General features: G+C 47.4%; 1 protein-coding gene across 1 annotated transcript in view; it reads left to right on the top strand.

Annotated features, from left to right (window-relative positions):
- ECPAS (Ecm29 proteasome adaptor and scaffold) overlaps positions 1-23,141 on the top strand; it is a 146,986-nt gene that overhangs the window by 75,626 nt on the left and 48,219 nt on the right. The window contains exons 25-31 of the mRNA XM_040417299.1: positions 150-295; positions 2,255-2,309; positions 7,962-8,076; positions 8,445-8,513; positions 9,017-9,134; positions 10,192-10,359; positions 10,911-10,990. Coding sequence (XP_040273233.1) covers positions 150-295; positions 2,255-2,309; positions 7,962-8,076; positions 8,445-8,513; positions 9,017-9,134; positions 10,192-10,359; positions 10,911-10,990 — 751 coding nt within the window. The remainder of the gene's footprint in view (positions 1-149; positions 296-2,254; positions 2,310-7,961; positions 8,077-8,444; positions 8,514-9,016; positions 9,135-10,191; positions 10,360-10,910; positions 10,991-23,141) is intronic.

The raw sequence follows: 23,141 nt of genomic DNA, 5'->3' as shown, positions 1-23,141 counted from the left end.
CTGCTGCTGTTAACATGCTGCAAAATACACATCTGAAACATTTTATATTTTTGTTACTGAGCTTTTAATACATTTTTCTCATCTTTTAAATTGCCTTTTTTGCATATAAAATCTTTGTATAACTTAAAAATTTGTCTTTATTATGCTAGATGCAAATAAAAATGATGTGGTTACATGGGTATTGGACCAGATTCTCAACAAGCATGTTGTCAGTGTGAATCCACATGTCAGACAGGCATCTTGTATATGGCTGCTATCTCTTGTGAAGAAACTGAGCAACCATCAGGAAATAAAGGTTGGTTATAAGACCAAAATATTGTATTTGAATATATTCTTATTCCTTATTCACATGCAATTATTGTCAAGTTATCCTGGAATTTAAACCACCTAACCAATGTTCCTAAAGGGAACCTGTCACCGGGGAATTTACTGTTCGGCCAGGCCCAATGCCTTGTAGGGCTAGATGAGCTGAATATAATGGTACTTTTCACTTAGTGATTCTCTGCGTCATTCTGGAGAAACAGAAGTGAGCAGTTAAATGCACCAAGGATGGTTCCAAGCCACTCTGTGCACCTTCGCTCCTCCTGCTTCCTTTTCCAACCCCTCCTCCCCCATCACTTCCCTGTTCTTCTTGATTGACAAGGACGGGCTGGCAGAGGAATCGGGAGAAACCAGGGTGAACAGAATGCATTGGGCCTGCCCTCAGTGCACTTAAAAGGGTTTTCCAAGATTTTAATACTGATGACCTATCCTCAGTATCTGATTGGTGGGGGTCCGACACCCGGGACCCCACCAAATCAGCTGCTTGAGAAGGCCCCGGTGCTTCTGTGAGCAGCGAGTTATTCTCCGTGCTTACCAAGCACAGCGCCGTACATTGTATAGTGGCTGTGCTTGTATCGCAGCTCAGCCCCATTCAATTATATCTAGCTGAGCGTTGCCCAGGCCAGTTGACCGATGAACATGACGTCACTAGCCTAGAAAAAGCTGTGAGAAGGCTGCGGAGCTACTGCAAGGTATCCAAATATATCCATAACCTTTTACTGCTCATTTGCATACGTAATGAAAGTACTTTTTTCTCCAGAATAAAGCATTGAATCTCTAAGTGACAGGTATCTTTACATTTAGCCGAGCTAGCTCTACAAGGCATTTTGCTAGGACTAACTTATTCCTTTTAAAGGGGTTTTGCCATCTGGGACTTTGATGGCATATCCTGGCGATATGATAGCAAAGTCAGGTAGGTGCAGGTCCCACCTCTTAGACCCTCAACTATCTCTAAAACAGGCCCCCAAAAGTGAAAGGGGACACACTGCGCATGTTTGGAGTGCTCCTCATTCATTTCTCTGGGATTTCTGAAAAAAAAAAAAAAAAAAAACTGAGCGATTGTACTCTATCTTTAGAAGTACCTTAGAAATGTATGGAGAGATTGGTGATCAATCTATTCACTTCTATGCGACTGCTCTGCTATTTTTGGAACTCCCTTAAAAATGTATAGAGTCTCCACTCACTTTAGTATTCCCGTTCTGGAGATAGGTGGCACATCCTAGCCATATGCCACCAATGTTCCGGATGATACACCCCCCTTTAAGATAAGAGATCTTGTGTAGTCACAATAAATGTGTAAAGCTGGGCAAACACCTTCAATAGCTATTGGACAAATGCTCGTTCAAATGACAGTTATTCCTTATTCTTGAGGATAGGCCATCAATATGAAAATCCTTGGGGAGCCCCTTTCAAGTACCTTATATGTTTGTTTTTTTGCTGTACTCTGCAGGATGGAAAAGCTTAGTGTACTATGCTTTTGCATACTTTTTCCCAACGTATGTTAAACGTGGCACAAAAATATTGTGTACAGCCCCTTAGCCAAACATCCAAACCAAATGTGTGTTGGAATCTAACAGTGCAATCCTATTTTTGCTCCCAAATTTGCCGTCTGGGGAATGTCAGGAAACCTCCATACACATTAGATCATCTGGTGGTTTGACTAAGTTTAAAGAGGACCTGTCATCTGTGTTTTTTTAACAAATACCTTTTGTTGTCAGTCCTAAGGTGATGCTAGTGCTTTTGTAACGGGATGATGAGACCTCTGTATCTTCTTTTCCCTGGCTGTGATGCTGTCCAGTTACTGTGGACCGGTTAAGGCCAAGGACAGGAGAAGCGATACTGCAAGGACCTTTCCTTGGTCTTAGCACCAATATGCCATATGTTTATATAAAATGTGTGTGAAAGTAACTTTCTCCCTCCTTTTCTCTTGCAGTCGAAGCTTAAAGAAATTCAAAGTGCCTTTATATCTGTCCTCTCTGAAAATGATGGTATGTACCTTGTACCTTGTCTTGATTCTTTCACAGAGCAATAATATTATTTTTATTTATAGGTTAACCGTATTTAATTCAAAATTTAAAGTAGTAGATATACGTAACTGACCTGCCCAGACATTTACACTGTTAATCACAATATTCTCACATATACACGCACATTTACATCTGTTCAAGCTGGGAAGAAAGTGCATTTGATGATTTGGGGTCCAGCACTGCTTCAAGACTTACCACAGCACATTAATCCCCCTTTCAATAGGCACAGTGTAAAGATGCAATTATATACAAGTTGCCTAAGTGTCAAAAAACCTTTTTACACTTCCCACTGAATTCAGATTTTTAGGCCATTTAAAATAGACTAGAACAGTTTTCTGACTACATTGTGCATACAGAGATTCATTAAAACCCCAGTTCTCAATCAAAATCCCTGAAATGCTGTGTAAGGGCCCATTCACATGTCCACAAAATGGGTCCGCATCCGTTCTGCAATTTGCGGAACAGGTGTGGACCCATTCATTTTCAACGGGGCCGGAATGTGCTGTCCGCATCCGCATTTGCAGATCCGCACTTCCGTGCCTCCAAAAAAATAGAACATTTCCTATTCTTGTCCGCAATTGCGAACAAGAAAAGGCATTTTCTATGAGAGTGCCGGTGATGTGCGGTCCGCAAAATGCAGAACGCACATTGCCGGTGTCCGTGTTTTGCGTATTCGCAATTTGCGGATCTCCAAAACATATATAGACGTGTGAATAGACCCTATTAATGGCTATTACTTTGTCAATACACTGCCAGTTTTTCTTCTCTATTGCCATTATTTGCCACACAATGTACACATTTGTAGATTGATATTTATATCTAGTTGTGCACAGTTCTTCTGTATACCTCCCCCATATTTCTTTGTCATAGTGCATCGTGAAACCCCCAAAAAGGCCAGGATGTCTGCAAAGTGCTGTTATGTTCACACAACACTATGGACCTTCTAAACATCAGATGACAACCGAAGCAGTGTAGTGTATCTTCTAATAAAGCCCTGCTCGCTCCTGCCCTGCCTAGTCTTTGCTCTATATGCTTAGAATTATTGATATATAAACCATTTAACCCTATAGCTATGCTGTGTTTGAACTGACAGTGTATTTGTTGTCTGCTATTATGAGCACAGACTGTGTCATTGTTTTGCTCTGCTTCCTTTAATTGCCTGGTACTACATAATTAAACCAGTGACAGATTAGCCCCCGTACATGTTAAAACTTCCCACACACATCATCCATCCTTTCTGTTTCAAGCTATAGCCAATCGCTAATGCCCTATCCTAACCCTCTCCTATTACAACCTACTTCGGCATTCAGAAGGCAGTATTGCCTTATGTCAATCCGCTTTCTCTGCTCATGTCTTGGCACTTCAACTTCTCCATTATTCACTTATTCATATGTCACAGATACCTCCTTTCTTTACTGCCCTCATTGTGCATGCTCAGCCAATTAAAGGGGCTCTCCAGGCATTGGTGGCTAAGTAATGAGAAAACAATCTGTCGTTCAAAGGTAAGACCTCCAGGATTTAAAAAAACAAAAAAAAAAGCAAAAACCCAGAGAACCCCTTTAACCTCAGCAGCCAAAAATACTCATATTGTGTATGTCTAAGGACTTATTCTCCACCAGTAAAACGTCTTGTTTCTATTCCATCCTCCCATCCTGTTCCTATTTTGTCCATCCTTTATTTCACTTGCTTGGTTACATATACTGTCATGGGTAAAACAAAGAACACCCTTTTTGAATTCTATGGTTTTATGTATGAGGACAACATCTGGCCCTTAGAAGGTCTAAAAATGAGGCAAATATAACCTTAGGTGAACAACAGAAGCTCTGCTTTGGAGCAGCGACTGAGCAGGCACTGCTACACTTCAGAGTAGCGGCGCTTGCTGGGTATTCAATAGGCACATTGATAAGTCACCTGCTTCTATGCAACTATCAGGTGCATCCATGGGTGACCTTTGCACTGGGCAGATTTTGGGCACAATGATGGGTCATCTTTGCTCTGCCATATGAACTAGCTCTGGTCATTCATAGATGTATTGAGTTGGTACTTCACCAGAGCCTGTCATTTTGACATGTGGGCTGTTGCTGGATAAGCACCGGAGGCATTAGTGAGTGAGCTATACAAGTGTCGGGCACATAGATGGATGAGCTGGCATTGGCCGAGCAGTAGAAATATTCAGCATGGTCATTGTATACTGCCACTAGGTATACATTGGCAATGATAGAAGCTGTGTGTGAAGAGAATGCTCCAGTGCAGTGCCTGCAAAAGGTTGAATGACCTTGACCCCTCCAAGGAAGGTTTAATAAATAGAAAATATTTTTTTCTGTTGTCTAAACCTGGGGTGTGTCTTATAGTCCAAAAAATATAAGGACCAGATGTTTCTATTATGTCCTGATATGTAAAATCGTTTTTCTCATGACTGCATTATTATATTTTTATTGTACAGTTCACTTTTGATGTTGCTCTCCGTTATACACCAGATAAATTTTACTTCTCATACTCACTTATATAATGATACTAATTATATCTGTTTTACCACAATATTATTTATTTTTAATTGATTTATCCATTTAGAATCAATTTACATTACTTACATCATTATGTGTAACCATTAACTTCTAACAAAAAAAAAAAAGTTAGCTGGCAATTCTGAGCTGCAGCATGCTGCATTTTGGAAAACAAGACAGAAAATGCCACCTAATTAGCAAAAACACCAGTAGGAAAAACAAAAAAACTATAAAAAAAAATGATTGTGGGTCCTGCATTTCAATATTTCCCATAGACCTTTAGTGAAAGTGCACCAAAAAACGCAGGTGCAAGTAGCTACACAAAAAAAAGTAAAAATGGAACAAAAGCCAGCAAAGACCTACTGTACGCGTAACAGCACCCGAAGGGGTCCATAGGGGGAGATTTACCAGGACCAGTGCTTTCTGCGCTGTTCTTGATATCCCCTGCGCTGCCAGAGGATGCACCTAATTTATTATGAGGCACAAGACTCATCAAAAATTAGACGCATCTTCTGGCAGTCCATGCACCTAGACAGAAATCTACGACAGCTCAGAGCTGCTAAAGATTGCACCAGAAAACTGACCTAAATGAAGATAAATTTGTCTTGGCTATTGGACATACCCCTTTCCCTCCCTTGCCACGCCCTGTTTTGGAAAAGTGGCAGTGTTCACACGGGCGTTGCGGGAAAAGGTGCGGGTGCGTTGCGATTTTTCCGCGCGAGTGCAAAACATTGTATTGCACGCGCGTGAGAAAAATCTGCATGTTTGGTACCCAAACCCGAACTTCTTCACAGAAGTTCGGGCTTGGGATCGGTGTTCTGTAGATTGTATTATTTTCCCTTATAACATGGTTATAAGGGAAAATAATAGCATTCTGAATACAGAATGCATAGTACAATAGTGCTGGAGGGGTTAAAAAAAAAAAAAAAAAAAAAAAAAAAATTTAACTCTCCTTAATCCACTTGCTCGCTCAGCCCGGCTTCTCTTCTGTCTTCATCTTAGCTGTGTGCAGGAAAAGGACCTGTGGTGACATCACTCCGGTCATCACATGGTCCGTCACATGATCTTTTACCATGGTGATGGATCATGTGATGACCGGAGTGACGTCACCACAGGTCCTTTTCCTACACACAGCTAAGATGAAGGCAGAAGAGATGCCGGGCTGCGCGAGCAAGTGGATTAAGGTGAGTTTAATTTTTATTTTATTTTTTTAACCCCTCCAGCGATGTTTTACTATGCATTCTGTATTCAGAATGCTATTATTTTCCCTTATAACCATGTTATAAGGGAAAATAATAATGATCGGGTCTCCATCCCGATCGTCTCCTAGCAACCGTGCGTGAAAATCGCACCGCATCTGCACTTGCTTGCGGATGCTTGCTATTTTCACGCAGCCCCATTCACTTCTATGGGGCCTGCGTTGCGTGGAAAACGCACAATATAGAGCATGCTGCGATTTTCACGCAACGCATAAGTGATGCGTGAAAATCACAGCTCATGTGCACAGCCCCATAGAAATGAACGGGTCCGGATTCAGTGCCAGTGCAATGCGTTCACATCACGCATTGCACCCGCGCGGAAAACTCGCCCGTATGAACTCAGCCTAAAGTTGCAAGAGTCATAAACACACAATTTGCACTTTTTTAAAGCCACTTTTTTGGCATAAGGGAAATGATAAATCTCTCCCACAGTGTTGTGTGAACATAACGCAGCACTTTGCAAGAGGTTTGTAGGAGAATTGTGCACAACTACTGGCCCTATAAAGAATAATAATTCCTCAGATGTAAATATTCATATATAAATGTGGACAGAGCGGTGCTACCCGGCTGCTGTGCCCGCTAGGAAGAAGCAGAGGGATGCTGGACTGTCAGGAAACCAGAACAGTGGGACAAGTGAGCATTCCGCTACCATACTTGCTATGGCGTGGTATATGGCGTTGGGTTCGGACCTCTGGTGTAACAAGTTTTAAGTGAATGCTGTTTGGGCAATTTGTATATAATTGAGCCTTACCGCAGTACAACATCTGAACAGCTTAGTGCAGCCTCAGGCTTTAGGCTCATAACTGCGAGTGATTATTAGCAGTTAGTTATTAGAAAATATTTTACCATTTATTTGTATTTTAAATGTTCTTCTGGTATGTCTGTCTGCTTATTGTGCCCGCTCCCTTCTGATGTATGGAAGATGTGGGATCCTGCACTGTTGAAATATTAGAAAGCCGTTTATCTCCTCTTCCTTATCTCATGAGTAACATACACTTCTGTAAACCTGGAACAATCATCAGAACCATTGCATACAGGGAGAAAATAGTTGTAGCTAATATGTTGATTATCTCTGCATGTTATAGGGAACTCTAAATGTGGGTACTGTGTGTGCACTTAAAGGGATTCTGTCACCTCTTTTTACCCTATAGAAATGCGGAGTCCGCAATATACCTGTCCCATATCTCTGAGTGGTTTTATTGAGTGTAAAAAAATGATTATATATATATATATATATATATATATAATAAAATATATATATATATATATATATTATGTATGTATGTAAATCAGCCTGGTAAGGAGCCCAAGGGGCTGTACTAACCGTTCTGGGGCCCAGCCACGCTCCGCTGTGAGCCCAGCACCGCCTGTAACCAGGAATCTCCTCCTTGCTCACAAAGTCAGATCGCCGTAATCTCGCGATGCGCAGTGCCGGCATAGTGTTCCTTCTCTGTGCTGGCATCAGCCTCAGGGAAGGAACTGCGCATGCGCGAGCTCACGCACCGTGATATTATGGCGATCTGACTTTGTGAGCAAGGAGGAGATTCCTGGATACAGGCGGTGCTGGGCTCCTTCACAGCGGGACGTGGCTGAGCCCCAGAACGGTTAGTACAGACCCTTGGGCTCTGTACCAGGCTGATTTACATATATATGAAATAATTTTTTACACTCAATAAAACCACTTAGAGATATGGGACAGGTATATTGCGGACATGCTAGCGGCGATCTAGCCGTGCATGTCCGCATCTCTATAGGGTAAAAAGAGGTGACAGAATCCCTTTAATGTCGCAGTCCATTTATCAGCCTATCAGCCTTGAAGTCTATTGATAATTGCACAAAATCTGTTGCAGAACTTAGCCAGGATGTTGCATCGAAAGGTCTTGGGTTGGTATATGAACTGGGCAGTGAACAAGACCAACAGGAGCTGGTGTCCGTACTTGTGGACACACTCATGACTGGGAAAAGGTACTGTAACTCCTTGTCTTCTAAGTGTGTGTCATGAATTAGGTATATAGTCGATATTGCTAATATTAGAGGGATATTTCACTAAACTGGTGTAATATATTGTTAATTTTCAGCAATTTTCAGATTATTCAGTTTTTGGATTGCATTCTGGGCATGATTATTGTCATAAGTGTAAATCTTAATTCCGGGTTGTACCAGTTGGAAAATCCTGCATTTTACTGTACTTGGTTGCGGGGTTTTGTTGCAAAATCTGCATCAAACCTGAACGTGGCCTAATAATTTTTTTCATAGGGAATATTATAATTTTTCTGTACATTTTTGTTATTTTGGTTATTTAGACAAAATGAATCTCTGCCACTTTATTTCAGAGCAAAGCATGAAGTTTCTGGAGACACTGAGGTTTTCCAAGGCTCTTCCATTGGCAAAGCACCAGATGGGTAAGTTTTATTACTTCTCTTATTATCTTAGCCTACATCTTCTGAGAAGATAATTCTCACTCTTGGTAAGTAAATAAATCCTGAATAACAATACCATGAATACAACTGGCATATCAAGCACTGACACCAAGAAAGGACTAAAAGCTTGTGTATGTTTGGTTGGCTCTAGTTTTTGTGCTACTAACGCAATGCAACATATTTGTATTTCCTAAATGAAAGGCACAAAAATACAGAAAATATTGAAAGAAAATATATATATTTAAATACAATTAAAAGGCCTTGGAGCCCATAACCCCTGAGGTCCTTACCTGTGCTCCTGAACGGGTCTGTTCCCGGCCACCTCCGGTCCCTGCAGGACCAGAAAGTGGCCAGTTTCCATGACGGCTGCAGTCAGGCGCAGACTTAAGTGGTCACAGCGGCTTGAACGCTACATCAGCTATAAAATCAAGACTGTAAGACAATAGTAAAAGTATGTAAGACTACTCTTTCATGGTTTTCCAAAGACAGGGTCTGTCTACCTACAAGGAACTGTGTTCACTGGCCAGCGATCTTAGTCAACCAGACCTCGTATACAAGTTTATGAATTTGGCAAACCACCATGCCATGTGGAACTCAAGGAAGGTAAATGTTGTCATTGTGTATTTGCTTTTTGTAATTTATATCTTGTATGTGGTTTCAGAGCACCCTGCTGGTGTGTGATGTAACAAATGTGTGTCACTTACCTGGGGCAGAGATGGCACCAGGATTCACTGTGAGTGGCAGGCAAATAGTAGGAGGCAGTGTGATGTCCTGGGCAGTGTTCTTCTGGGAAACCTTGGGTCCTAGCATTTTAAGTGAATTTACATTTACACATACCACCTAAATGAACATTTTTGTAGGCCAGGTACATTTTCGTATGCCAGGTGCTAGATACCACAGAATTCCTTCAGAGGTCTTCTGTAGTACATGCCTTGACGGGTCAGACCTGTTGCAATGGCACAAGCTGGAACTTGAAAATGTTATTCCTGTGGTTTGAATGTTATGGATAGTCCCTTGACTTTTGCAGAATTATTACACATCAGAACTCACTAAAGGCTATGTACACCTTCGGGGGCATTTTTTTATGATGGCATTTTATTCATTTTGGGCTAAAACTTTATATATTTTTTTTTTTTTGGTCTTTATTAAAATTATTCAGCTTTTCTATGCTGTCGTCTAATAAACCTTATCTCTTATGAAGACGTCATAAACCCTCATGTTACTGATATGAATGTGGCTTAACTAAGAACTGAGCTATAATGAGTTTTTTGGAGGTCAGACATAAGGTACCATCAGCTAAGCTGCCTGATGGGAAACAGTAAAAATACAGAGCCTGCTACTAGAGAATCTCAAGACTGTACAGAGAAAGGGACTCAATATTTTTTAATAAAGACCAATTGAAAAAATTATTTTTTTAACTTTAAATGAGTACAATGCAATAATAAAAATTTGCCCCCAAAGGTGTACATAGCCTTTAAGAAAGCAAATAAGTTGTTTTAAAAAGAACCTCTATGGCTAGTACTTTACATGTGGCCATAACTATTATGTACTGTATGCTAAGGCTATCTTCCCTTTCCAGTTACTATATTCATTATATGTGTTGGTGTAATTGTAAAACTGAAGCTTATCTCGTATGATTTATTTAATTTTTTTGTGTTAGGGTGCAGCTTTTGGTTTCAATGTGATTGCCACCAAAGCTGGAGAACAGCTTGCTCCTTTTATGTCACAGCTTGTCCCACGTCTGTATCGCTATCAGTTTGACCCCAACACTGGTATCCGCCTGGCTATGACTAGTATTTGGAATGCTTTAGTCACAAACAAGACTACGGTGAGTCTGCTGTTTCAGCTAATGTGCCGATTGTTTAATTTGCCACTAAAAGTGCATTTTTCTTGTTCTACATCAATTAACTTTGCTGTTATGGGGCATGCTCAGTAGCCACCCTGTTAGCCAGGGCTGCAAGACATCCATATTAAAAGGATTCTTTGATCAGAGGAATGCAGCTCCGATCACTGTGGGTCTGACTCCCTCCACCATTGGAAAACTCATTTTGCTTGGTGGAAGCCCCAGCTAGTCAGACATTGTGCTATAGGGAATAAAAATAACTATTACATGGTAACTTTCCATTCTGGCTCATAAAAGGGGTTCATGAGTAGAGGACTCCTTCTATGACATCCATATTCCCCAACAGGATGTGACAACCCCTTTAATGGCTAAGGGTTAAAGATCAGGACTCTTTCTCATCAGCTTATGGCCCATTCATATGGCAGTATTGCATTGATTTTTGTAAGATAAATCTAAAAATGAAAGCTATAATGGAAAGATTTACACCTCTTCTGTCCATCCATTGAATAGTCTAATGATTGTCATGTTTTCTGCAGGTGGATAAGTATCTGAAAGAAATTCTTCAAGATTTGATAAATAACCTTACAAGTGACCTGTGGAGAATCCGCGAATCAAGGTATGTGGTAAGGTTGAGTGAAACTAGTGTTTCACAGACTAGGACAAACATACATTTTGTAAACCTTTTATCATCAGGAGTTGTGAGAATATGAACTTTCATTCTACAAGCAATCAACTATATTCCGGAGCCCATACAGTTGAATGGATCGCCTGCGCATGGGTGCAACCACCACTTTATTCAAACGAGGGAACACAGGGACCTGTTCTCATGGTCACTGGTGGAGAAGGAGCTTCAGCGTGACGTTCTCTCTGCTTCACAGCCTCTCCCCCTTGCTGTAGTGGTCTCCTGATTGTAGTGACTGCTGTAGTGGTCTCCTGGTTGGATGCTACAACTGTCACTCAGAGCAGAGAGATGGGGCTGTGAAGCGGCTTAATGCAGACAGCACTTAACGTTTACGCTTCTCCTCCACTGCACTTAAAGGGGTTGTCTCACTTCAGCAAGTGGCATTTATCATGTACACGCAGTTAATACGAGCTTCTTAATAATGTATTGTTATTATCCGTATTACTTCTTTTGCTGGCTGGATTCATTTTTACTTCACATTATACTACTCGTTTCCATTAGTAAGTGGCTTTTATTAACTTTCTCCATGTAATAAATGCTATTTGCTGAAGTGAGACAACCCCTTTAAGGAGTATCTAGCAGACTAAAAGGTCATATTTTCCCTTCTCCTAATAAGAAAAACTTAACAAAAGGTATTTCTCGCTTGTATCATTGGGGGACACAGAAGACCATGGGTATAGCTGCTACCAAGAGATGGCGACACTAAGCAAAAGTGTTAGCTCCTCCTCCTCTCAGCTATACCCCTCCTGGAGACACTGAGCTATTCAGTTTTAGCTAAGTGTCCGTAGGAGGCAGACATTTTTTCTGCAGGTCTGCCAATGTTTTTTCCTTTTGTTTTTATTTTTCAGGTTCAGGCTGCAGGTGGGCTCTCGCCACCTGTTTTTCCCACACTTGAGGGGGGAGACTAGCGGGTCCTCAAGCCTGCTGCTCGTTCCCCAAGACAAGGAGGAACTGGAAGACAAGGAGGAACAGTGGATCTCAAATCCGCCGTTACTCGCCAGCTACAGTGTCACCTTGGCTACTACTTCTGGAAGTCCCCCCTGTTACCGGTGTAGCCGCCCTCCCCAAGGGGCAGCACACTGAGGAAGGTGACACTGCTGGAATCAGGGTGGTATATAACCTACCTCCCCTGCTGCCCCCGCTTTACCTGAGCCCCCCTTCTCCTGTGTTCTCTAAGTGAGATCTCCTGTGTTCTCTAAGTGAGATCCCAAAAGGAATGAAGAAGGTTAGGGCGCCAAAAGTGGTGGATTTGGTAGTAGATGAGAACAAGAAACAAAGGGTAACTAATATAGGTGAGGGGAAGCAGTTTATAGAGGAGTGTTTGATACAGTGAAACACTTAGACATAGGTAATCAGGAAATGCGACAAGAAAACTGTCGTGTGGTGATGTGGTTACACCAGACCGAAGGTAAATGTCCACAACGTAGGGGATAAGCGACACTCCCTTAGTATTGTACATAGTGTACTCAGTAAGAAAGTTAGGGATGCAGTTAGAAATGTTTCAGTGAAGGTAAATTCTCCATGTCCCAGTAGAGAAATACACAGGTAAAATATTTGACGCAGTTTAAAATGAGCATGAGCATCAATGAATAGTAAAATGGATTAAAATAAAATCTGTATGCACTCACTTCGCTGGGGGGGTAGTCAGCATGATAAACTCAAGACACCTGAGACTTTGAACCCCCCTGGCCAGGATCGCATGTAGAGATGTTGAAGATTGATGGCAGTACACGTCTGGAGGCTTCTGATCAATCAATGTGGCTTAGCGCTTTTCGGGGACAATATTCCCCTTCCTCAGGAGCAGGTACAATACATCCAAGATGATTAAAAACAATTTCTCGCCCATATTCCTTGGGGGACACAGGAAACCATGGGTATAGCTCTGCTCCCTAGGAGGCGTGACACTAAGTGAAAGCTGTAAGCCCCTCCTCCATCAGCTATACCCTTCAGCCTGGAGAAGAGACTGCCAGTTTTTGCTTAGTGTCCAAGGAGGCAAGACACCCCCTGCTTATGCAGGGTTGTTTTCCTATGATTTTTTATTTTTACGTTATTTGTTGTTTTTAATTCGGTTTTTTTTCTACTTACAGGGACAACAGAGGCGCATTAGACCCCTCTGTTTCTCCCGGGGTTGAGTTGCGCCAGTGCCGGTAATTCCGCACTGCCGCCTCCCCCACAGAAGACAAGGTGGACCAGGGCAGCCTCGCTCCCCTGCGTCCCGCCAGCTCAGGGTCGCCCGCACGCCAAGTCCCTCCCCCGGCTTCCTGCCACTGCGGTGCCAGGAGCTGAAGGGGCGACCCCGCTGGATGGATTGAGGGTGAAGACAGCGTATGGTGAGACAGGCTGCTCCAGCCTCCCCTTCCTCCCTCCCACCGCTGCTACAGGCCTCCTGGGCTCCCATGGCCACTGTTACTACATGGCCACTGCTACATCGTGCGCCCACCCCTCCCCCCCCCCCCCGATATCGGACCGTTACCGGGCAGGGGAGTTTATCTGGGCAAGTCCTTGGCAGGGACGCTGCCTTCTGCCACATCCAGGCGCGGAGGGGGCCGCTTTCTTGGCGTGAACGGCGCCATTTCAGGCCGGCACTTCATCATCCTTGGGGGTTAAGATCATTTTGCCGCGCGCGCGGCAGGGAGGGGGCGGAGCTTCCTACATGCGCTCCGCTACTTCCGGGTTCATCGCACAGTGCTGCGTGGAATCCTCTCTGCAGTGCGATCCGAAGCCGGTGCTGCTGCCTCTTCACAGCCTCCTCAGTCTGTTCCCCTTACCGCTGCCGCTTGCATCATCCGGGTCTGGTAGGACTTTTAACCCCCTCCGTGCCACAGTACTGTCGCTTGGGTGTTATCCCCGTTTCTTTCCTTGGGGTCTCCCACTTTAAGTGCAACATCTTTGTTCCACCATGTCAGACCCTTCTGCAGCCGCGAAGCCTTGGTACCATGCCTGTACTGCTTGTAGGGAACCCTTTCCCCGGGGGCAGTCTGATCCGCACTGTACTGCATGTCGGGCTCCACCGCAGCCTCAGTCGCCCGCTGTGTCGCTCCCTGCTGCCTCTGACCCGCCTGACTGGGCTAGATCCCTGTCCCAGGCCGTGGAAAGCCTCACTCATGTCGTGGGCCGCCTAATAGACAGGCCGCCTACCCCGCAGGACGCCACTCTTACTGTCGCGCCCTCCGGGTCCACCGCTTCTGCCGCTGCAGCGGGTTCACTCTCCTTTAGTGACCCCTCCCGAGCTAGGCACTCTCAGAAGCGTATTAGAGTAGAGCGAGCCTCCTCCTCGGATGCCTCCCTCTCCCCGCCACGCGTGCGCACCCAGACGAGCCTCTCCTCTCCAAAGGATTCGCTCTCTGAAGGTGAATTGGCGGTTTCAGATTTGGAAATGGACTCGGCCCTGCCGTCCAAGCTAGCCTCAGCGATGGGTCAACTCATCTCTGATATTCGTGACACCTTTAAGGTGCAGGATGATCCCCCTAGCTCGGACGCAGCTAGCGTCTCATTTATCAGACCCAGGCAGGTCTCAAAAGTCTTCCCAATCCACTCTGATTTCTCCTCTGTGGTGTCTAAGGCTTGGGCTCGACCGGACGCCCGTTTTGTCAACCCCAAGAAGCTGGACATTTGCTATCCTTTTCCAGCAGATGTCGTGGCCACATGGTCTTCCCCACCCAAGGTGGACCCCCCTGTGGCCCGGCTGTCGAAGAACACGGCCATCCCTGTTCCCGACGGGTCCTCTCTTCAGTCAGCGGAGGACCGTCGCATGGAGACCCTTTCTAAGGGCATTTTTGCTGCCTCCGGTTCTGCTCTCAGACCGGTTTTTGCCTCTGCTTGGGCAGGGAAAGCAATCTCTGCTTGGGGTGCGCAGCTGGAACAGGAGTTGGACTCGGACGTCCCTATCCAGGACCTGCGTTCCTTGGCCCAGCTTATTGTTCGGGCCGGGAATTTTGTTTGTGAGGCCTCCCTTGATGCGGGAGCCCTTATTGCACGCTCCTCCGCCCTGGCAGTTTCCGTCAGGAGGGAGCTCTGGCTGAAGGTTTGGAAAGCGGACGCTGCCTCCAAACGTTCCTTGGCGGGGCTACCGTTTGCGGGTTCCCGCCTTTTCGGGGTCCGCCTAGACGAACTTATTTCGGAGGCCACGGGTGGTAAAAGCACCCATCTTCCTCAACCCCAAGCCAGGGGCGCCCCCCGCGGACGCCCTGGTGCGTCTCGTTTTCGGTCCTCCCGCAGGGCCTCTGGGGCTCCCACCACAGCTGCCGCTTCGGCTCCTCCCCAGGATAAGCATAGGAAGCCGTTTTTTCGGGCGCAGCCCTCCTGGCGCAAGCCGCAGGCTGCCCGCACACCCGCAGCAAAGCAATCCTCTGCCTGAAGGCGCGCCCCCACCCACCCGGGTGGGGGGCCGGCTCCTCCTTTTCAGGGACGTCTGGTTGGCTCACGTCTCCGACGCCTGGGCCCTCGAAATTGTGTGCTCCGGATACAAAATCGAATTTGCATCCTTCCCTCCAGATCGGTTCTTTCGCTCCCGCCTGCCACGGGACCCGAAACGCGCGGTTGCGTTCTCCGCGGCCGTTCAAGCCTTACTGGACAGGGGGGTGATTACCCCCGTTCCTCTAAAGGAAAGGTTCCAAGGGTTCTACTCGAACCTCTTTGTAGTTCCCAAGAAGGGAGGTTCCATGCGGCCCATTTTGGACCTCAAAAAGCTCAACCGTTTTCTCCTCCTTCGACGGTTTCGGATGGAGTCCCTCCGTTCCGCGGTGGCTTCCCTGGAGCAGGGAGATTTCATGTCTTCCATCGATATACAGGATGCCTACCTCCATGTTCCGGTAGCCCGGTGTCACCATCGCTTCCTCCGGTTCGCCGTGGGGGACCTCCACTTCCAGTTTGTCGCCCTTCCCTTTGGGCTGGCAACAGCCCCCCGGGTGTTCACCAAGGTCCTGGCCCCGGTTTTGGCCTTACTCCGTTCCAGGGGTGTTTTTCTGCTACCGTACTTGGACGATATCCTCATCAAGGCTCCGTCCCTTTCTCAAGCGGTTGCCAGCGTGGATCTCACTCTAGAGACTCTGACGAGGTTCGGTTGGGTCATCAACTTCCCCAAGTCCTCCCTTCCCCCCTCCAGACAACTGGTCTTCCTGGGAATGCTTTTAGACACGGGAGCGGCGGAAGTACGTCTTCCCTCGGAAAAACGTCTGATCCTCCGTGGGGCGGTTCGGGGTCTCCTTCTCCACCGTCGACCGTCCTTCCGCTTCTGCATGCGGGTCTTGGGGCAGATGGTTGCCTGCTTCGAGGCGATCCCGTTTGCGCAGTTTCACTCCCGCCCTCTCCAACGGGCGATCCTCTCCTCCTGGGACAAATCGCCGCAGTCTCTGGATCATCCCTTCCATCTATCGCCTCCGGTGAGGTCATCTCTCCGCTGGTGGTTACAGTCCCCTCTTCTGGGCAGGTCTTTTCTGCCACTCAACTGGTTGGTGGTTACAACCGATGCCAGTCTCTTGGGCTGGGGAGGCGTGTTTCCTCCCCGATCCGTCCAGGGCATTTGGTCTCCATTGGAGTCCAAACTCTCGATCAATGTCCTGGAGCTGAGAGCGGCCCTTTTGTCTCTACGACACTGGACTCATCTGTTGAAGGGTCATCCAGTTCGTGTACAATCGGACAACGCCACGGCTGTGGCGTACATAAACCACCAGGGGGGCACTCGCAGCGCTGCTGCAATGAGGGAGGTCTCCAGCATTCTCCGTTGGGCGGAAGCCCACGTCCCGGCCCTATCGGCAATTTTTATTCCAGGGGTGGACAATTGGGCGGCGGACTTCCTCAGTCGCACCACTGTCGACCCCGGCGAGTGGTCTCTTCACCCGGAGGTATTCGAGGCCATTTGCCTTCGTTGGGGCATACCGGACGTGGACCTCATGGCCTCCAAGTTCAATCACAAGGTCCCCGCCTATCTGTCCAGGGCCAGGGATCCGGGAGCTTGCGGAGCCGACGCCCTCGTTCTTCCTTGGCGAGGCTTCGCGCGTCCATACATATTCCCTCCCATCCCACTCCTGCCCAAGGTCCTTCGGAAGATCGCGGCGGAAGGCGTCTCGGTGATTCTGGTCGCTCCGGACTGGCCCCGCCGGTCTTGGTATGCCGACCTCATGCTGCTCCTGGCAGACGCGCCCTGGCCGCTGCCCGCCAGGGAAGATCTTCTCTCTCAGGGACCGATCTTCCACCCGCGTTTAAGGTCCCTACGTTTGACGGCGTGGTTGTTGAGACCACCGTCCTGACACGTAGGGGTTTTTCTGCGGACGTCGTCCGCACCATGATCCGCGCCCGTAAGCCGTCCTCTTCTAGGATCTATTATAGGACCTGGAGGACCTATTTGGGGTTCTGTGCCGATCTAGGGATTCCTCCGCTCCGCTTTTCTCTCCCCACCGTTTTGTCCTTCCTGCAGAGCGGACTTGCCCAAGGTCTGGGTCTTAGTTCTTTGAAGGGTCAGGTGTCTGCGCTGTCCATTTTGTTTCAGCGCCCACTGGCCCCCCTTGGTCCTGTCAAGACCTTCCTTCAGGGCGTGGCTCACGCGGTTCCCCCGTACCGGCCTCCGGTACCGCCCTGGGACCTGAACCTGGTTCTCTCAGCGCTCCAGGCTTCTCCTTTCGAGCCTCTGCGGACGGTTTCCTTGCGACTTCTGTCCTGCAAGGTTATTTTCCTTGTAGCCGTCACCTCTCTTCGGAGGGTGTCCGAATTGGCTGCACTCTCCTGTCTGGAACCTTTCCTAGTGTTCCACCAGGACAAGGTAGTTCTTCGTCCGGTCCCTTCCTTCCTTCCTAAGGTGGTCTCCGCCTTTCATCTGAACGAGGACATCGTTCTCCCCTCTTTGTGTCCTTCCCCTTCCCACCCTAGGGAGAGGGAACTTCATCGCCTGGACGTTGTCAGGGCGCTCAAGGCTTACCTGGAGGTAACCAGCTCTTTCAGGCGTACTGACTCGCTCTTTGTGGTTCCGGAGGGGTCGCGCAGAGGGTTGGCGGCATCCAAAGTTGCTATCGCCCGTTTTGTCAAGATGGCTGTTACTGAGGCTTATCTCGCCAAGGGCAAGGTTCCGCCCCTCGGTGTTACCGCTCATTCCACTAGAGCGGTCGGGGCTTCCTGGGCTCAGAGAAATCGGGCTTCTACGGAGCAGATTTGCAAGGCGGCCACTTGGTCCTCCTTGCACACCTTCACCAAGTTCTACAGGGTGCATACTCATGCGTCGGCTGACGCTGCTTTAGGCCGTCTGGTGTTGCAGGCGGCAGTTGATTGATGCCTCCGGTGTTGGTCTAGTTTGTTCTGGTCCCTCCCTTCTGGGACTGCTCTGGAACGTCCCATGGTTTCCTGTGTCCCCCAAGGAATATGGGCGAGAAAAGGAGACTTTTGTATTACTTACCAGTAAAGTCTCTTTCTCGCTCTTCCTTGGGGGACACAGCACCCGCCCTTCATTTGGGTTTACAGTTGTGGTTCCGGCTTGGTTGCCCCCGTTGGGGCTTGACGGTTCTTTTTCCGGTTGGTGGTTATCTTTCACTACTTGGACACGCAACTGGCAGTCTCTTCTCCAGGCTGAAGGGTATAGCTGATGGAGGAGGGGCTTACAGCTTTCACTTAGTGTCACGCCTCCTAGGGAGCAGAGCTATACCCATGGTTTCCTGTGTCCCCCAAGGAAGAGCGAGAAAGAGACTTTACTGGTAAGTAATACAAAAGTCTCCTTTTCAGCACATAACAACTATTTATGGCCATGTGGCTTGGTATTCAGGTCGAAAGGCGCGCTAAAGCACTGATACCGGAAGTGACACACCAAAAGTTGTCGGTCAAATGCATCCGGAGTGCGATGCGTTGCACCGTGAAGCGCAATGTAACCGGAAGCGCGAGGAGCTCAATCGGAAGTAACCGCTGATTGAAAAATGCGGATATCTGATGCGCTCCATGGAGCGCAAGGGAGAGGAGGAGGGGAGGGTATTTCTTTACTGGGACCTGGAGTATTTACCTTCACTGAAACATTTGTAACTGCATCCCTAACTCTTACTGAGTACACTATATCCAATACTAAGGGAGTGTCGCTTATCATCCCCTACGTTGTGGACATTTACCTTCGGTCTGGTGTAACCACATCACCACACAACGGTTTTCTTGTCGCATTTCCTGATAACATATATTCCTGTGTTCACTTAGAGAATAGGTAGTTTCTTGGCCCCTGTATCTGGTGACTCACCGCCTCGGTCCCACCTTCAGTCCCGGCGGCCGCCGCCGCTTTTCTACTTGGGGCATCGGTACGCTAGCTCCTGGCCTCCTTGTTTCCCAGTGCGCTCGGCTCCATCCCTACATCGCTGCCCCAACCGGTCGGCCCTGCCTGTACTCGAGGCCCCACCTCTGCAGCCTACTAGGCCGCATCTCCCAGCGTGTTTCGGGGGCGGGATCTGTATTTTCAGAGCGCGAAAATTTCACGCCCATGGGTTCGCCCCACCAGCTCCCCAATAAGCTCCACCCCTGCCTTCTGCTTAACCCCTTCCTTGCCTCAGTACTACTGTGCTGAGGAAAGTGCTTACTGGGCTCTCTGCTGAGGCTTACAGTGCTGGTCATTAGTATAGATAGATGTGGGTTCAGTTCCCCTAGCTCTGTTTTGTTAGAATTGAGCTGTATGTAAAAAGAACTAAACAAAACTATATATTTAGATATTATTAACCCTTGGAGCTATCTGGTCCTCCTGGACCTAGTTCCCATGCCATTCTGTAGGCAGAATTTCTTTACCCTACTGCTGGATACATACATCCTATAGCGTAAGCGGAATCCTGGCACTACCGCTGGATACCGTACTCCCTGTAGCTTACCCTCCTTCTATAGGAGGAGTAGTTACACTACCACTGAATTCCGTGAGTCCTGTCACATTCCCTTCCCTCCTTAGGCAGAATATGTACGCTCACCACTGGACCCTGTACATTCTGTAGCATTACCCTTCCTCCATAGGCGGAGTAATTGCCCTTGCACTGGATGCCGTACAGCCTGTAGCATTTCCCTCCTTCCATAGGTGGAGTACTTGCACTACCACTGGCTGCTGTAAGTAATTGCCCTTGCACTGGATACCGGACAGCCTTTAGCATTACCCTTTTTCCATAGGCGGAGTAATTGCCCTTGCACTGGATACCTTACAGCCTGTAGCATTACCCTCCTTTCATAGGCGGAGTAGTTGCCCTTGCACTGGATACCGTACAGCCTTTAGCATTACCCTCTTTCCATAGGCGGAGTAATTGCCCTTGCACTGGATACCTTACAGCCTGTAGCATTACCCTCCTTTCATAGGCGGAGTAGTTGCCCTTGCACTGGATACCGTACAGCCTTTAGCATTACCCTCTTTCCATAGGCGGAGTAATTGCCCTTGCACTGGATACCGTACAGCCTGGAGCATTACCCTCTTTCCATAGGCGGAGTAATTGCCCTTGCACTGGATACCGTACAGCCTGGAGCATTACCCTCTTTCCATAGGCGGAGTAATTCTCCTTGCACTGAATGCCGTACAGCCTGTAGCATTTCCCTCCTTCCATAGGCGGAGTAATTGCCCTTGCACTGGATGCTGTAAGTCCTGTCACATTCCCTTCCCTCCTTAGGCGGAATATGTACGCTCACCACTGGACCCTGTACATTCTGTAGCATTACCCTTCTTCCATAGGCAGAGTAATTGCCCTTGCACTGGATACCTTACAGCCTGTAGCATTTCCCTCCTTCCATAGGCGGAGTAATTGCCTAGGCACTGGATACCTTACAGCCTGTAACATTACCCTCCTTCCATAGGCTTAGTAATTGTCCTTGCACTGGATGCCGTACAACCTCTTTCCATGGCCAGAGTAATCCTCTATAGGCGGAGTGTTTACATCCCGTTGGTTCCTATACGTCCGATAGCATTGCCCTCTTTGCATGGGCGGAATATTTATACCACCACTGGATACCGTATAGCGTTACCCTCCTTCCAGAGGCGGCATAGTTGCAGACAGTACCACTGGATCCTATGCTTCCGGTAGCATTACCCTCCTTCTATAGTGTAATTGCACTACCACTGGATCCTGTACAGACTATCGCATTGCCCTTCTTCCTTAGACGGAGTAATTGCACTTCCACCGGATACTATACGTCCTGTTGCATTGCTCCCTACGCAGGTGGAGTGATTGCTTTAATGCTGGATATCATCTGTCCTGTCGGTTTTCCCCCTTATATAGGTGGTTTAATTGCACTGCAGTTGCATACTGTAGATCCTGTAGCATTATCCTCCTTCTATAGAGTAATTGCACTATCACTGGATCCTGGACAGACTGTCGCATTACCCTCCTTCCACCAGATACCATGGATCCTGGACAGACTGTCGCATTACCCTCCTTCCACCAGATACCATAAGTCCTGTTGCATTAACCCCTACGCAGGCGAAGTAATTACTCTCATACTGGATATCATCTGTCCTGTCGGCTTTCCCCCTTCTATTGGGGGATTAGTTGCACCACAATTGCGTGCTAGAGATCCTGTGGCATTACCCTCCCCCCATTGACGGAGTAGTTGCACAACCAGTAGTGCTTGCCCTACCAGTGGACCCTGTACATCTTTTTGGTTCCCCTCTTTCTGTCAGCGGAGTATTTCCACTACCACTGGAAACTGTTCCTCCTATTACATTATCCGTCTTTATTGGGAAGAGTAATTTCTTCAACATTGTCTACCGCGACTACTCTCATTTGTTCCTTGTTGCATGGCATCCCGTTCCATGGGTGGCCTATTGGCTATACACGGTACCTACAATCGCCTTATCCCCCGTGGTATTTTGGCACTACTGCTGGATACTGTGACTGCTTCACACTACCCCCTTCCTTAGGTAGTCTTAGTTTGGATTGGTGTCTGGCGCCTATGTGGCATCCTCTGTCTTCCAGGTCTGCCTGTAGCTCTAACAGGCCCATGGTATACCTCATACCTTGCCTAGTGCCTTGAGTCCCTGTAAGGGGCAATCTCATTTGATTCATTGTCATTGGCACACCCGGTGTCCACACTCCTTCCGTAGGTGGAACGTCTGCTCTGATTGCCAGTTTTCTTTCTTCTCAGGTGAAGTGTTGCGCTAGCACCAATTCTTGGTGGCTATTGCTGTTGTCCTTATTTTCAGGTGGAGTCTCTCCTCTGACCCTAGAGGCCATAGTTGTTGCTATCGCCTCCCCCCTGTGAGGCAACCTTTGCACTGCATATAGATATTATGGCTACTCCGGTTCCATGGCTACTACTGTGTGAACCCTTCGCAGGGGGAACTTTTGCGTTCATCCTTCAACTGTGGCTTACAGTACATGATGCATGGGCGGGGGACACTACATTTATGGTTTTCTCCACATCCCCTTCCTCCATGTGGAGTATCGGCCCTGGCATTCTGGCGGTATCTACACAGCATTCCTCCTTCTAGGCATGGTGCTTTCTCGCTAGTTGTAGTTGTGATCGTGTCTAAGTTTCCTTCTTCCACAGGGGGCACTTTGCTTATGTTCTGCCATGACATGCTGCGGCTGAGGGGTTTGCTCACTTCTGCTGGGCATTAGTACGTTTTCTGTACCTGGTATAATATACCGATTTCTGTAGCGCTGGCTTAGCGCCTTGTTCCCTTTACATGTACCGCATTACCTCTACAATCTACTACGGTGCCAGCATCAGCGTTCCCTTCATGTGGAGTTTGGGTATGCACTTATTCAGTTTGCATATGTGAGTTGTCTACATGGCTTCCCTCACTGCGTTGAGCGGTCGTACTGCCCTTGTTGTCACCCCTAAGTGCTGGTTTTCTACTAAGCCGCATTGGCTGCTTCTACTTTTCCCCTTCAGGCAGCCTTCCATGGAGTATTAGATGGCTTCTCTCCTTTCTTGTTCTGGAATTCAAGGTCCTCCTCTACATGCCTCTGCTTACCACATTGGCGTTTTCCTGGGGGAACATTCTTATGAAGAAACCCCCTTGGCTGTAGGTCTGAAGGGGACATTTTTTTTATCCCGGAGGACACTCTCTTTTCCTGTCAGGTTACTCCCCAATTTTTTGGGCACTTTTGGGTCGATTCCACTGCCTTTTTCCCTTTGGGTTTCTTCACTCCCTCAATAA

This window comes from Bufo bufo, chromosome 2 (genome assembly GCF_905171765.1).
Source record: "Bufo bufo chromosome 2, aBufBuf1.1, whole genome shotgun sequence".
Taxonomy (NCBI): domain Eukaryota; kingdom Metazoa; phylum Chordata; class Amphibia; order Anura; family Bufonidae; genus Bufo; species Bufo bufo.
This window is presented reverse-complemented; position numbering and strand designations above follow the sequence as displayed.